General features: G+C 45.0%; 1 protein-coding gene across 2 annotated transcripts in view; it reads right to left on the bottom strand.

The window, feature by feature from the left end:
• Window positions 1-12,660, bottom strand: part of INTS4 (integrator complex subunit 4) — an 87,267-nt gene that overhangs the window by 47,996 nt on the left and 26,611 nt on the right. For both annotated transcript variants that reach the window (XM_089656472.1, XM_089656473.1), the window contains exons 7-10: window positions 10,321-10,409; window positions 8,333-8,453; window positions 4,926-4,997; window positions 1,266-1,440 (exon numbers count right to left, since the gene is read on the bottom strand). In XM_089656472.1, the coding sequence (XP_089512598.1) occupies window positions 1,266-1,440; window positions 4,926-4,997; window positions 8,333-8,453; window positions 10,321-10,409 (457 nt within the window). The remainder of the gene's footprint in view (window positions 1-1,265; window positions 1,441-4,925; window positions 4,998-8,332; window positions 8,454-10,320; window positions 10,410-12,660) is intronic.

The following is a 12,660-nucleotide window of genomic DNA, read 5'->3' as shown; positions in this document are numbered from 1 at the left end:
AATAGCCAAAATGGCGCGGACTCAGCCAACAATCAGCTCCAGGAAGATGAAAGAAGGTGTGACGTTCCCTGTGAGTACAGTTACAATTAGAAGATGCCTATGTGAAGCCAAGCTATCTGCAAGAAGCCCCCGCAAAGTCCCACTGTTGAAAAAAAGACGTGCTGAAGAGGTTACAATTTGCCAAAGAGCACATTGACTGGCCTAAAAAGAAATGGCGCAACATTTTGTGGACTGATGAAAGTAAGATTGTTCTTTTTGGGTCTAGTGGCTGGAGACAGTTTGTCAGACGACCCCCAAACACTGAATTCAAGCCACAGTACACTGTGAAGACAGTGAAGCATGGTGGTGCAAGCATCATGATATGGGGATATTTCTCATACTACGGTGTTGGGCCTATTTATCGCATACCAGGGATCATGGATCAGTTTGAATACATCAGAATACTTGAAGAGGTCATGCTGCCTTATGCTGAAGAGGAAATGCCCTTGAAATGGGTGTTCCAACAAGACAACGACCCCAAACACACCAGTAAACGTGCAACATCTTGGTTCCAGACCAACAAGATGGACGTTATGGAGTGGCCAGCCCAATCCCCGGATCTTAATCCAATAGAAAACTTGTGGGGTGACATCAAAAATGCCGTTTCTGAGGCAAAACCAAGAAATAGAGAAGAACCGTGGAATGTCGTCCAATCATCCTGGGCTGGAATACCTGATCACAGGGGCCAGAAGTTGGGTGACTCCATGCAACACAGATGTACAGCAGTTCTCAGAAACAGTGCGACTACAACCAAATATTCATGAAGTCATTCAAAGGAAAGCAAAATCTTCAAACATTTTTCAGTTTATATAGTGAATGTTTGAGTTTGTAAAGAAGAATACAAACACTGCGATTTTTTTAAACCGTCTAATATTCACTTTTCTTCAATTTTTTTTAGAGGAACAACACAAATTTGATGTATTTTTCTTCATGTTTTGATTTGGAATAGAATGTGTCGTGTTCCCAATGCATTTGTGTGGATGGAAATAAAAGCTATTAGAAGGATTTTGAGCTTTATTCACTTTTTTCAACACACTGCTATTATTTTGAACACAACTCTATATATATATATATATTTTTTTTTTTTTTGGAAACCATGACGCAAGGCACTTGTCTGTCCCAGCCAATGAAATGTAATGTTTTATTCTCCCTGTGTTGATTAGGAAACAGATGCTAACCTCTGCTTTGTTGCCGTAGAAGTACCTTCTATACTCTGGCCTACATACCGTACATCTCGTCCTCCAGACCATGAACAAATGCTCCGCAAGCTCCCGACTCTATCAGGTTCACAGCTTCTGTGTCTAGCTCCTCTCTGGGTGCGTCGTCTCCCCACTTCCTACCACTGGAGAACTCCCCGGAGCTGTACAACTCTTTGGCCCGCTCGTGTGCTGTTCTCTTCCTCTGCGTGGCAAGGAATATGCAATACAAAAAACAACCTTTGTTACCTGGTAATTCAATTTCCAAGTATCTTCCAGCACATGAAAGAGTCCGTGGATCTTTTATAATGGATCTTGCGGACACATATATCGAATTTGGCACAAGTGCAATTGTAACACGGAAACATTGATTTGTGAACTGCTGATAGCTGTGATCTCTAGCAGTCTCACCTCATGTGTCCTTCACTCTATGACAATCTTGTACAGCATGTCTCCAGTGTCCAACAACTCCTATAACAGATCAGAAATTTCTGACCATCTCCTGTAGCATGGCCATAGTCTGACAACTTTATGTAGCATTACGTTCACCAAATATTGTGTGCACCCCCTTGGCAATGTCAGAGGCTGCACTTGAGGTTCCGAATATACAAGTCTCTAAGGAACAGGTGTCAAACACAAAGCCTGCGGGCCGAATCCAGCCCTCCAGGATGTAACGGAACCGACCAAGACTGCGCTTGAGTACTTCCGTTAAACTACCGATTCCCTGTCCGAACACGGACAACAGACACCACAACCGACCATACAAGACTAGACGACTTTATTTGAACACAGATACAAGATATATACACTCTGGACAATCCCCCCTCCCTGCATAATGACACAGGGCGGGGTAATCTACATTTAGTAACAAGAGACACACAGGTATTCAAACTTCACACCAGCAGTCAAATAAGGAGGGAGGGCTGCTGGAGACACCCCCCACTAAGCTAATACACATAAACACATACATCCCATAATAGTTTGCTCCCAAACCAGAAACAATAGAACAATGGGATGCAGCCACATGACATTACAATGACACATGACAATCAACAACCCCCCACCCAATATTAGGACAGATCACCCTGTACCCCTAACAGGCACAGGGTGACTTACACATAAGAGGGATATGGGGAGCTGAGACAGGGGTCTCCCCACCTCTCCAAAGTGAGCTGGGTTCCATGGGCTCCCCACCCAAAGTGACTCCCACAGGCCATTTCATGTGGCCCTTGCACCTCTCCTGCAGGTACCCCCTTGTTTCCGCCCCCACCTTGTCTCAGCAGTCGGCAGCAGAGAGGAGAATAAAATTCCTCTGCCAAATCCTGCACCTCTCAGTGCAGCTGCAGCACTCCCTCATCTCTGCCTCCCCTGGTCTCAGCATTCAGCAGACTCTGGTAACTGACTCCACCCTACCTCTGGTCCTCCTCCAGACCCTGCACTTTCTGATTTCCAGCTCTGCCCCCAAAGAGGGTGCATGGTGATGTTAGGGAGGGTGTGGGATTCTTGGCATCTGATGTAATGGGGGATGGGGTACTCTAAATATCTAGTCTTACAGATACAACCGGCCCTTTGAGGGCAACCATAATGCTGATACGGCCCGCGATTAAATAGAGTATGACACCCCTTCTCTAAGGCAATAGTCAACTTACTTGATATGTGCGGAATTACTTGCATCAGAAATGTGCTTTTATATCGATACTTATCAAAAGGAATGCAAAGGCAGCTTTACCAGGTTAGAATGAGTTCAGAAGCACCTCCAAAAAGGAATTTAAAAGTAGCTCAAAGCGAGCTGAATGTACCAAAAAAGCAAGCTACATTTTGCCCAAGCACAAAGCCGTTCTACTGATGTCATTGGTGGGAATAACTGGACTTTAAAGCAGAGCTTCACCCAATAGTGGAAGTTCTGCTTTAAGGACTGGTCCCCCTCTTCAGAGAACAAGGGTGCCAACATGCAGCATGTTGGCAGAGTTTTCTACACAAAAACTGTAGCTGCTGACTTTTAAAATACAGCCGCTTACCTGTCCCTCTATCCAGCGGTGTCCTCACCACCGCTAGTTTCACCGGCCGTCTTCTCCCCCTGGCAGCGGCATCTTCAGTGTGGGCACCCGGCTGTGACAGCTCCACATCCGGGTGCCCACTGCGCATGCGCGAGAAGCGCTGCGCTTTGTGAATGGCCCCGTAGTCTTCTGGGACCTGTCACGTGTCCCACAAGACTACGGGGAAGGAGGACAACTTCCGCTTCTGATCGCCTAGGCGATCACAGCAGAAATGGGAGCGGGTACCTGTCAAATTCGGGTACCCGCTCCTCAAAGGTGCCAATCCTTAATGGGGAGAAAGGTTTAAAGCAGAACTTCCACTTTTGGGCGGAGCTCCGCTTTAATTAAAAGGATAACATAGCAAAGCACATCAGAAATGTTCTTTTAGATCGATACATATCAAAAGGAATGCAAAGGCAGCTTTACCAGGTTAGAATGAGGTCAGAAGCACCTCCAAAGGAACTTAGAAGTATCTCAAAGCAAGCTGAATGTATCCAAATGCAAGCTGCATTTTGCCCATTCACGAAGCCGTTCTACTGATGTCATTGGTGGGAATAATTGGACTTTAAAGTGGAGCTCCACCCAATAGGGGAAGTTCTGCTTTAACCACTTCCAGTCCGGACACTTTTACCCCCTTCCTGTCCAGGCCAATTTTCAGCTTTCAGTGCTATCACACTTTGAATGACAATTGTGCGGTCATGGAACACTGTACCCATATGAATTTTTTAGCATTTTTTTTAGATAAATCTTTATTTTGGTGGTATTTATTCACCACTGGGATTTTTATTTTTTTGCTATATAAATCAAAAAGTCCAAACATTTTGAAAAAAGTGTTTTTCTCATAAAATTTTGCAAATAAATAATATTTCACCATAAATCTTGGCCAAAATTTATTCTGTTATCTTTTTAGTAAATAAAAAAAAAAATAACCCAAATTAGTTTAACCAAAATTTATAAATTTTAAACATTTTTATTTTTTTATGGGTTTTTTTTTTTTACATACTGTCACCCTAACAGTACAGTGTCACCATGGAGGGCGATGAAGAATTTTTTTTTTTTTTTTTTCTTACACCGATTGCTTTTACACCCATAGAGTCTGTAAAAGCAATCATTTCTCCTTCTCTCCGGCTGCATTCTTGCAGCCATTGAGAACTACTGTGTGAGCTGTGATTGGTCAGAGCTTGTCACATGGTACAAGGCTGTTGTGAATAGCCTTGTACCATGTGACCTCTGTGATCATTCACAGATTTCACACGTAGTAAGCAGCGATGTCAGAAGCGACATCTTGCTTACTACTATTCATATGATCACTGATTGGCCAATCAGGGATCACATGATCCGGACCTCACACAGAGGTCCCGTACGACGATCGGTGTTCCACTGTGTCCGGAGGACGCAGCGGGCACCGGATCACGGTGCCGCGGCCTCCCAGGGAGCGCGCACAAGCAGGTCGCGGGGAGGCTGTTTATAAACGGCCACCCGACCCTGCAGTGCCACTGTCCGGCTGCACAACCAGAATCAAAGGGCCACAAGGAGCCCTTAGGCTGCAGGTTGGCCACCAGGGCTTTAAAAAAAAAACAAAAAAAAAAAGTCTTCTCTTATCTCTGTTAAATGATACCCACAGATTCCCAATTTATTAGACAGGACACTTTACCCGCAGGTCAGACATAAGCTTCTTGTCCAAGGTTTGCTCCAGGAAATGGGGGCTGACTTGCAGCATTGATCCCTGTAGTACAAAAGAAGAATTGGTACAAGAAATTAGTGTGTATTATTAACTGCTTTGCCAACTTTCATCTTTCAACGTTGTCGCACTTTGAATGACAATTGCGCAGTCATGCAACACTGTACCCAAAACAACATTTTTATATTTTTTTTTTAGACTGATAGAGCTTTCTTTTGGTGGTATTTAAGTCCCCACTGGATGTTTTCTTTTTCTTAAACAAGTGAAAAAAGACAGAAAATTTTGAAAAAAAACCCAAAAGTTTTTCTTTCGGTTATAGAATTTTGTAAATATGTAATTTTTCTTTTTCACTGATGAGCACTGATAGGCTGCACTGATGGTCATTAATGAGGTGGCACTTACAGTCAGCATTGATGGGCAGCGATAGGGGCACTGATGGGGCTGCACTGATGGTCATTGATGAGGCGGCACTAACAGTCAGCACTGATGGGCAGCGATAGGGGCACTGATAGGCTGCACTGATGGTCATTGATGAGGCGGCATTAACAGTCGGCACGGATGGGCAGCGATAGGGGCACTGATGGGGCTGCACTGATGGTCATTGATGAGGTGGCACTAACAGTCAGCACTGATGGGCAGCGATAGGGGCACTGATAGGCTGCACTGATGGTCATTGATGAGGCGGCATTAACAGTCGGCACGGATGGGCAGCGATAGGGGCACTGATGGGGCTGCACTGATGATCAGTGCCCTGATTATGTGTAGAGGTCTCCTGTGTGGATTGCTGCTTACCTTCTCTGCCGATAACCAGAAAATCCTGTGTACAATGTAATCAGCTGTGATTGGAAACAGGTAAAGGGCCTCTGTGATTGGCCCTTTACCCCGATCTATGATCAGCTGTGTCCAAAGGACACAGCAATCACAGAGTGTGCCCGATGCCAACCACGGGAGCGGGGTTCCGGGAGCATGTCAATAGACACCCTCCCAGAATTGGACAATTGTGCTGTAGCTTTCATTCGGGTAAAGCTCAGTCGGAAAGAGGTTAAAAGAGTACAGACAGTTCTTTGGGTGCATAACACTACCAAATAGGAGTTCACCATTGTTGTATCCCTTCTTCTTTAACCACTTCCCGACCGCCCTATAGCAGAAATACTGCTACAGGGCGGCACGGGTGCGCAAAATCACACACACACACACACACACACACACACGATTTCGGATTTCCGGGTAGGGGGCACAGCCACGGCCGTCAATCACTGGGTCCCGGGTTACTCGCCAACACCCGGTAATTGCCGAGGATCTCTGATGGGGAGGAGAACTGTCTGTAAACAAAACAGTTCTCCACCCTGTCAGCTTGGGCACACTGCTTTGGATGGCTGTGCACAGCACAGCCATCCAAAGCAGTGTGCTTACAGTGAAGCACACGGACACAGCCCCTTAGTAAAACACTCCCAGCACACAGTTAACCCTTTGATCGCCCCTCATGTTAACCCCTTCCTACCCAGTGCCATTAGTACAGTGTCAGTACTTTTTTTTAGCACTGATCACTGTATTGGTGTCACTGGGGATGTCAGTGACACCAAGTCAGTTCCCCCCCCCAGTGTCAGAATGCCTGCTGCAGTCCCGCTATAAGTCACCGCCATTACTAGTTAAAAAAAAAAATCCCAGTATATATTCCGCTATTTGTAAACACCGTAACTTTCACGTAAACCAATTAATTTACACGTATTGGGATTTCTTTTAACAAAAACATGTTGCAGAATATATTTTGGCCTATGTGTATGACAAAATTAGATTTTTAAAAAATTTTTTTTTACTGGACATCTTTAACCACTTGCCCTCCTGAAGATTTACCCCCCCTTCCTGACCAGGTCATTTTTTGCATTACGGCGTGGTCATGCAACGCTGCACCCGAATTAAATTTACGTCCTTTTTTTCCCACGAATTGAGCTGTCTTTTGGTGGTATTTTATCGCCTCTGCGGTTTTTATTTTTTACGCTACAAAAAAAAAGACCAACAATTTTGAGAAAAAAAAAAAAACACAATATTTTTGACTTTTTGCTATTAAACATGTTCAGTAAATTTTTTTTTTTTTAACAAATCACATTTCGTCATAAATGTACACCAAAATGTATTCTGCGACATGTCTTTGCTAAAAAAAAAAAAAAATATGTGTAAATTAATTGGTTTACATGAAAGTTATAGCATTTACAAATGGCGGTATAGATACTGGAATTTTTTTTTGTTTCATTTTTACTAGTAATGGAGGCAATCAGTGACTTATAGCGGGACTGCGGCGGGCATTCTGACACTGGGGGGAAATTGACTTGGTGTCACTGACATCCCCAGTGACACCAATACAGTGATCAGTGCTAAAAGAAAAAAGCACTGACACTGTACTAATGGCACTGGGCAGGCAGGAGTTAACATGAGGGGCGATCAAAGGGTTAACTGTGTGCAGGGAGTGTTTTACTAGGGGGTGATGTGTTGGTGTTTCTCTGTAATCACACTGCTCTGGATGGCTGTGCTTTGCTTTGTGCCCGAACTGACAGGGAGGATCGCTGTTAGTAAACAAAAAACAGTCCTCCTCCCTGTCGGTGATCGTCGGAAATCACCAGGCGCAGGCGAGTAATTACCGGCCACAAATGATGGCGTGGGTAGGGCACACACAGCTTGCACGCGCCCCCTACCCAGAAATGCAAAATCACACAAGTGATTTTGCACACCCGTGCTGCCCTGTAGCAGTATTTCTGCTATAGGGCGGACAAGAAGCAGTTAATAGGAAAAAGTGAAAAATATTGTTTTTTTCTCAAAATTGTCTTTTTTTTTTTTATAGCGCAAAAAATGCAGAGGCGATCAAATACCACCGAAAGAAAAACTCAATTCGTGGGAAAAAGGGACATCAATTTCATTTGGGTGCAGCGTTGCATGACCGCGCAAATGTCAGTTAAAATAACGCAGCGCCATAACGCAAAAAATGGCCTGGTCAGGAAGGGGGGGAAATCCTCTGGAGGGCAAGGGGTTAAAGGTCAATGTCAGCTTACCTATTTAGGGCAAAAGGACAGGGTCCATGCAAAGATACACAGTGCTTCTGTATATGGAGGGCGCATGAGATTCCTCCCCTGTGACACTGCTTGGGTCTAGCAGCCAATCACAGACAACCATGGCAATATCACCTGTTCCCCTTGTTTTTTTTGCAGCTGATCTACTTCCTGTCTACATGCATGCGCTCCAGCAACTGTTGTGTTCCATGTGGGTGTGCAAAGTCAAGTGTCCAGCAACAGACCCTGAGTGTGTATGTAGCTGTCCAGTGCTGTGTGCATGCTGCTCCACCATACATGTACAGTAGACGGTACAGAGAAGATTAACAAAGAACTTACCAGAAGTTTGCAGGCTTGAACACGGACTACCCATGATCCATCGCTGACCATGTGACAGACCTTGCCGAAAGCATCATCCACTAGCCGGATCTCCTCATTGGAGGATGGGATAGGAACAATGCTGAAGGGAGAAGGAAGAGTTACACACAGGACACACAACAGGAACATGATATGGATATGGAAAGAATTACGGCTAATGTGTAGAGGGCTGTGCGGAGCAGAAAACCTGGGAGAAAATCTTGCACCCTTCACACCAAATTATCTGTACATTTATACACACACATTTTTATACACACACACACCTCAAAAAAATTGAGGGAACACTTTTTATTCAGAGTCTAGCATCAAGTCAATGAAACTCCTGGGATATTGATCTGGTCAGGTAAGTAGCAGAGGGGGTTGTTAATCAGTTTTAGCTGCTTTGGTGTTAAGGAAATTAACAACAGGTGCACTAGATGGGCAACAATGAGATGACCCCCAAAACAGGAATGGTTTTACAGGTGGAGGCCACTGACTTTTTTTTCATACTCATGCTTTCTGACCGTTTTTCACTAGTTTTGCATTTGGCTAGGGTCAGTGTCACTACTGGTAGCATGAGGCGATACCTGAACTCTACAGAGGTTGCACAGGCAGTCCCACTCCTCCAGGATGGTACATCAATACGTGCCATTGCCAGAAGTTTTGCTGTGTCTCCCAGCACAGTCTCAAGAGCATGGAGGAGATTCCAGGAGACAGGCAGTTACTCTAGGAGAGCTGGACAGGGCCGTAGAAGGTCCTTAACCCATCAGCAGGACCGGTATCTGCTCGTTTGTGCAAGGAGGAAAAGGATGAGCCCTGCCAGAGCCCTACAAAATGACCTCCAGCAGGCCACTGGTGTGAATGTCTCTGACCAAACAGTCAGAAAAAGACTTCATGAGGGTGGCGGGAGGGCCCTGTGCTCACTGCCCGGCATCATAGAGCTTGATTGGCATTTGCCATTGAACACCAGAATTGGCAGGTCCACCACTGGTGCCCTGTGCTTTTCACAGATGAGAGCAGGTTCTCCCTGAGCACATGTGACAGACGTGAAAGGGTCTGGAGAAGCCGTGGAGAACATTAAGCTGCCTGTAACATCGCTCAGCATGACCGTTTTGGTGGTGGGTCAGTGATGGTCTGGGAAGTCATATCCATGGAGGGACGCATAGACCTCTACAGGCTAGACAATGGCACCCTCACTGCCATTAGGTATCGGGATGAAATCCTTGGACCCATTGTCAGACCCTACACTGGTGCAGTGGGTCCTGGGTTCCTCCTGGTGCACGACAATGTCCGGCCTCATGTGGCAAGAGTATGCAGGCAGTTCCTGGAGGATGAAGGAATTGATACTATTGAATGGCCCCCACCCTCTCCTGACCTAAATCCAATAGAACACCTCTGGGATGTCATGTTTCGGTCCATCCGATGCCGCCAGGTTGCACCTCAGGCTGTCCAGGAGCTCAGTGATGCCCTGGTCCAGATCTGGGAGGAAATCCCCCAGGACACCATCCATCATCTCATTATGAGCATGCCCCGACTTTGTCAGGCATGCATACAAGCACGGGGGGGCCATACAAACTACTGAGGACCATTCTGAGAGCAATGAAATTTCAGCAAAATGGACTCGCCTGCTGCATCATTTTTTCACTTTGATTTTCTGGATGTCTTTGAATTCAGTCCTCTGTAGGTCGATCATTATTTCCATCCAACGATGGGACATCCTTACATTCCTAACACATTACCCCGTCCATGTCAGTATAGATATCCAGGAGGAGATTTTTCCCCATTGAGATCTGATGTATTTTCAAAGTGTTCCTTTCATTTTTTTGAGGCGTGTGTGCACGTATATACACACACACACAACATACACACACACAACATATACACACACACACACACACACACACACATTATGTTAGTGTTACTTCTTTTCTTCGGGACAAGCTTACTCAATTTAAAAAAACTGGAATTACCTTTCTGGATAGAGCTGACTTAAAACCCAAATAAGTTCCACGGCAGCACTTCGCACTTGTTCATAGTCGTCGGTGAGCAGTTTACAAGCCTGTACAGGAGACACAAGGGCCATTATCTTCACATAATACAGTATATATTAATGGGAAAATCACATTCTTCATTCTGAAGTCATGACAGTTATGAAACCATCACCCATCAAAACACTGTAGTCATCCATCAAAATGTCTGCAACGAGAACTGTCTGTAGCATTCAGACATCTCCAGCTTTCAGTCGTCATCTTACAGTTTATGTTTCAATCCACCTAGCTGCTGGTCCAGGTTGTTTTTATTTCCTTACATGGGCTCAGGCATGTTCAGATACTAGTCCAAATCCACCTGAGGGTTCTTGCCAGAAAGCGGTCATCTGTACTGTGCTAATCATAAGTGGCCAAGGCATTCCATGGTCCACAGCCGCCTATATACAAGGGGCATGTATACGTGCGGCTGCAACGCAGAGAATGCTATGGTTGCTTATGATTGGCCAAGTACAGTGATAGCTGTCAGGAATGGACTTGCCAGTAATGGTGGGACTCACCTGCCTTGTGGGCTGCAGTACCAGGGCTGGCCAGCGGGTGCTCCTAGCAATCAGAGACTCAACCCTGCAGCCAGCCAAACACCTGAAACTGCTTATGCAGGTGTATTTAAGTGATGGCCAGACCTGCAGTCTTTGCCTTGGTGTGTGTTTTTCCTGGGCCCTGTATCTTGTTCCTGCATTCCTGTTCCTGTTCCTGTCTCTGTCTGATTCGTTGCTGACCCTGCCTGATTCTGGACCTCTGCTGACTTCTCCTGTTTCATCCCTGGCTTGTGACCCCGACCATTCTCTGCCTGACCCCCTGTTCCTACCTGCCCGATTGTTATTGACCCGGCCTGCCTGACGACGCTTGCATTGTATATATTGTTATCTGTGGGTGGTTTGGTTCGTTTGCACTGTGTTATGTTTTAGTATTGCACTGCGTTTATGTTTGTATTGTTAGTCTTTAATAAATTGTCTTATTGTTTATAACATATCTGAAGCCTGCGTTTCCCTGCGTCAATCACATACCTCTGGTCATACCCTGGAGCCCTGACAATAGCTTTCTCGTGGGATCGCTCAGGTGGGTTCAAACTAGGATCCAAACACACATGAGCCCATCCCTAAAGAGGACTGCTAAGTAAACAGTGGCTTCCTAAAGTTTACTTAACGTTTTTGCAACCACAATCTAAAGTAACCTAACCCTTACCCTCTTTAGATACATATAGTTAGGTCCATGTATATTTGGACACAGGCACAATTTTAGTTTTTTTCAGGTATTTACCAAAACATATTGAAGCTATAGTTCTATACTGGATATATGTAAGTGCACACTCTCGGGTTTATTTGAGGGTATGTACATCCAAATTGGAGGAAGGGTTTAGGAATTACAGCTCTTAAGAGTAGCCATCCCCCCTTTTCAAGGGACCAAAAGTAATTGGACAATTGAATCAAAAGCTGTTTGATGGCCAGGTGTGGGCTACTCCATTATTTCTTCATCAATTAAGCAGGTAAAAGGTCTGGAGTTGATTCTAAGTGTGGTATTTGTATTTGGAATACATTTCTGTGAACCTACAGCATGTGTTCAAAGGAGCTGTCCATGCAAGTGAACCAGGCCATTGTAAGGCTTCAAAAACTAAACAAATCAATCAGAGAGATAGCAGCAACATTAGGAGTGGCCAAATCAACAGTTTGGTCCATTCTGAGGAAAGAAGAATGCACTGGTGAGCTCAGCAACATAAAAAAGGCATGGATGTCCACGGAAGACAACAGTGGTGGATGATCGCAGGATGCTCTCTATGTTAAAGAAAATCCCATTCACAACATCTAGACAAGTGAAGGACACTCTCCAGGAGGTGGGCCTATCATTGTCAGTCTACAATCCAGAGAAGACTTCACGAGAGCAAATACAGAGGGTTCACCACAAGGTGCAAACCATTCATAAGCCTGAAGAATAGAAAAGCCAGATTATACTTTGCCAAAAAACATCTAAAAAAGCCAGAGCAGTTCTGGAAAAGCATTCTTTGGATGGATGAAACTAAGATGAATCTGTACCAGAATGACAGGAAGGACAAAGTGTGGAGAAGGCTTGGAACAGCTCATAATCCAAAGCACACGTCATCTGTAAAACATGGTGGAGGCAGTGTGATGGCATGGGCATGCATGGCTTCCAGTGGCACTGGGTCATTGGTGTTTATTGATGATGTGACAGAAGACAGAAGCAGCCAGATGAATTCTGCCGTGTTTACAGATATGCAGGTGAAACTCAAAAAATTAGAATATCGTGCAA

The sequence above is a fragment of the Staurois parvus genome, unplaced genomic scaffold (assembly GCF_062004578.1).
Source record: "Staurois parvus isolate SC_StPar_1 unplaced genomic scaffold, SC_StPar_1.0 ptg000909l, whole genome shotgun sequence".
Classification (NCBI taxonomy): domain Eukaryota; kingdom Metazoa; phylum Chordata; class Amphibia; order Anura; family Ranidae; genus Staurois; species Staurois parvus.
This window is presented reverse-complemented; position numbering and strand designations above follow the sequence as displayed.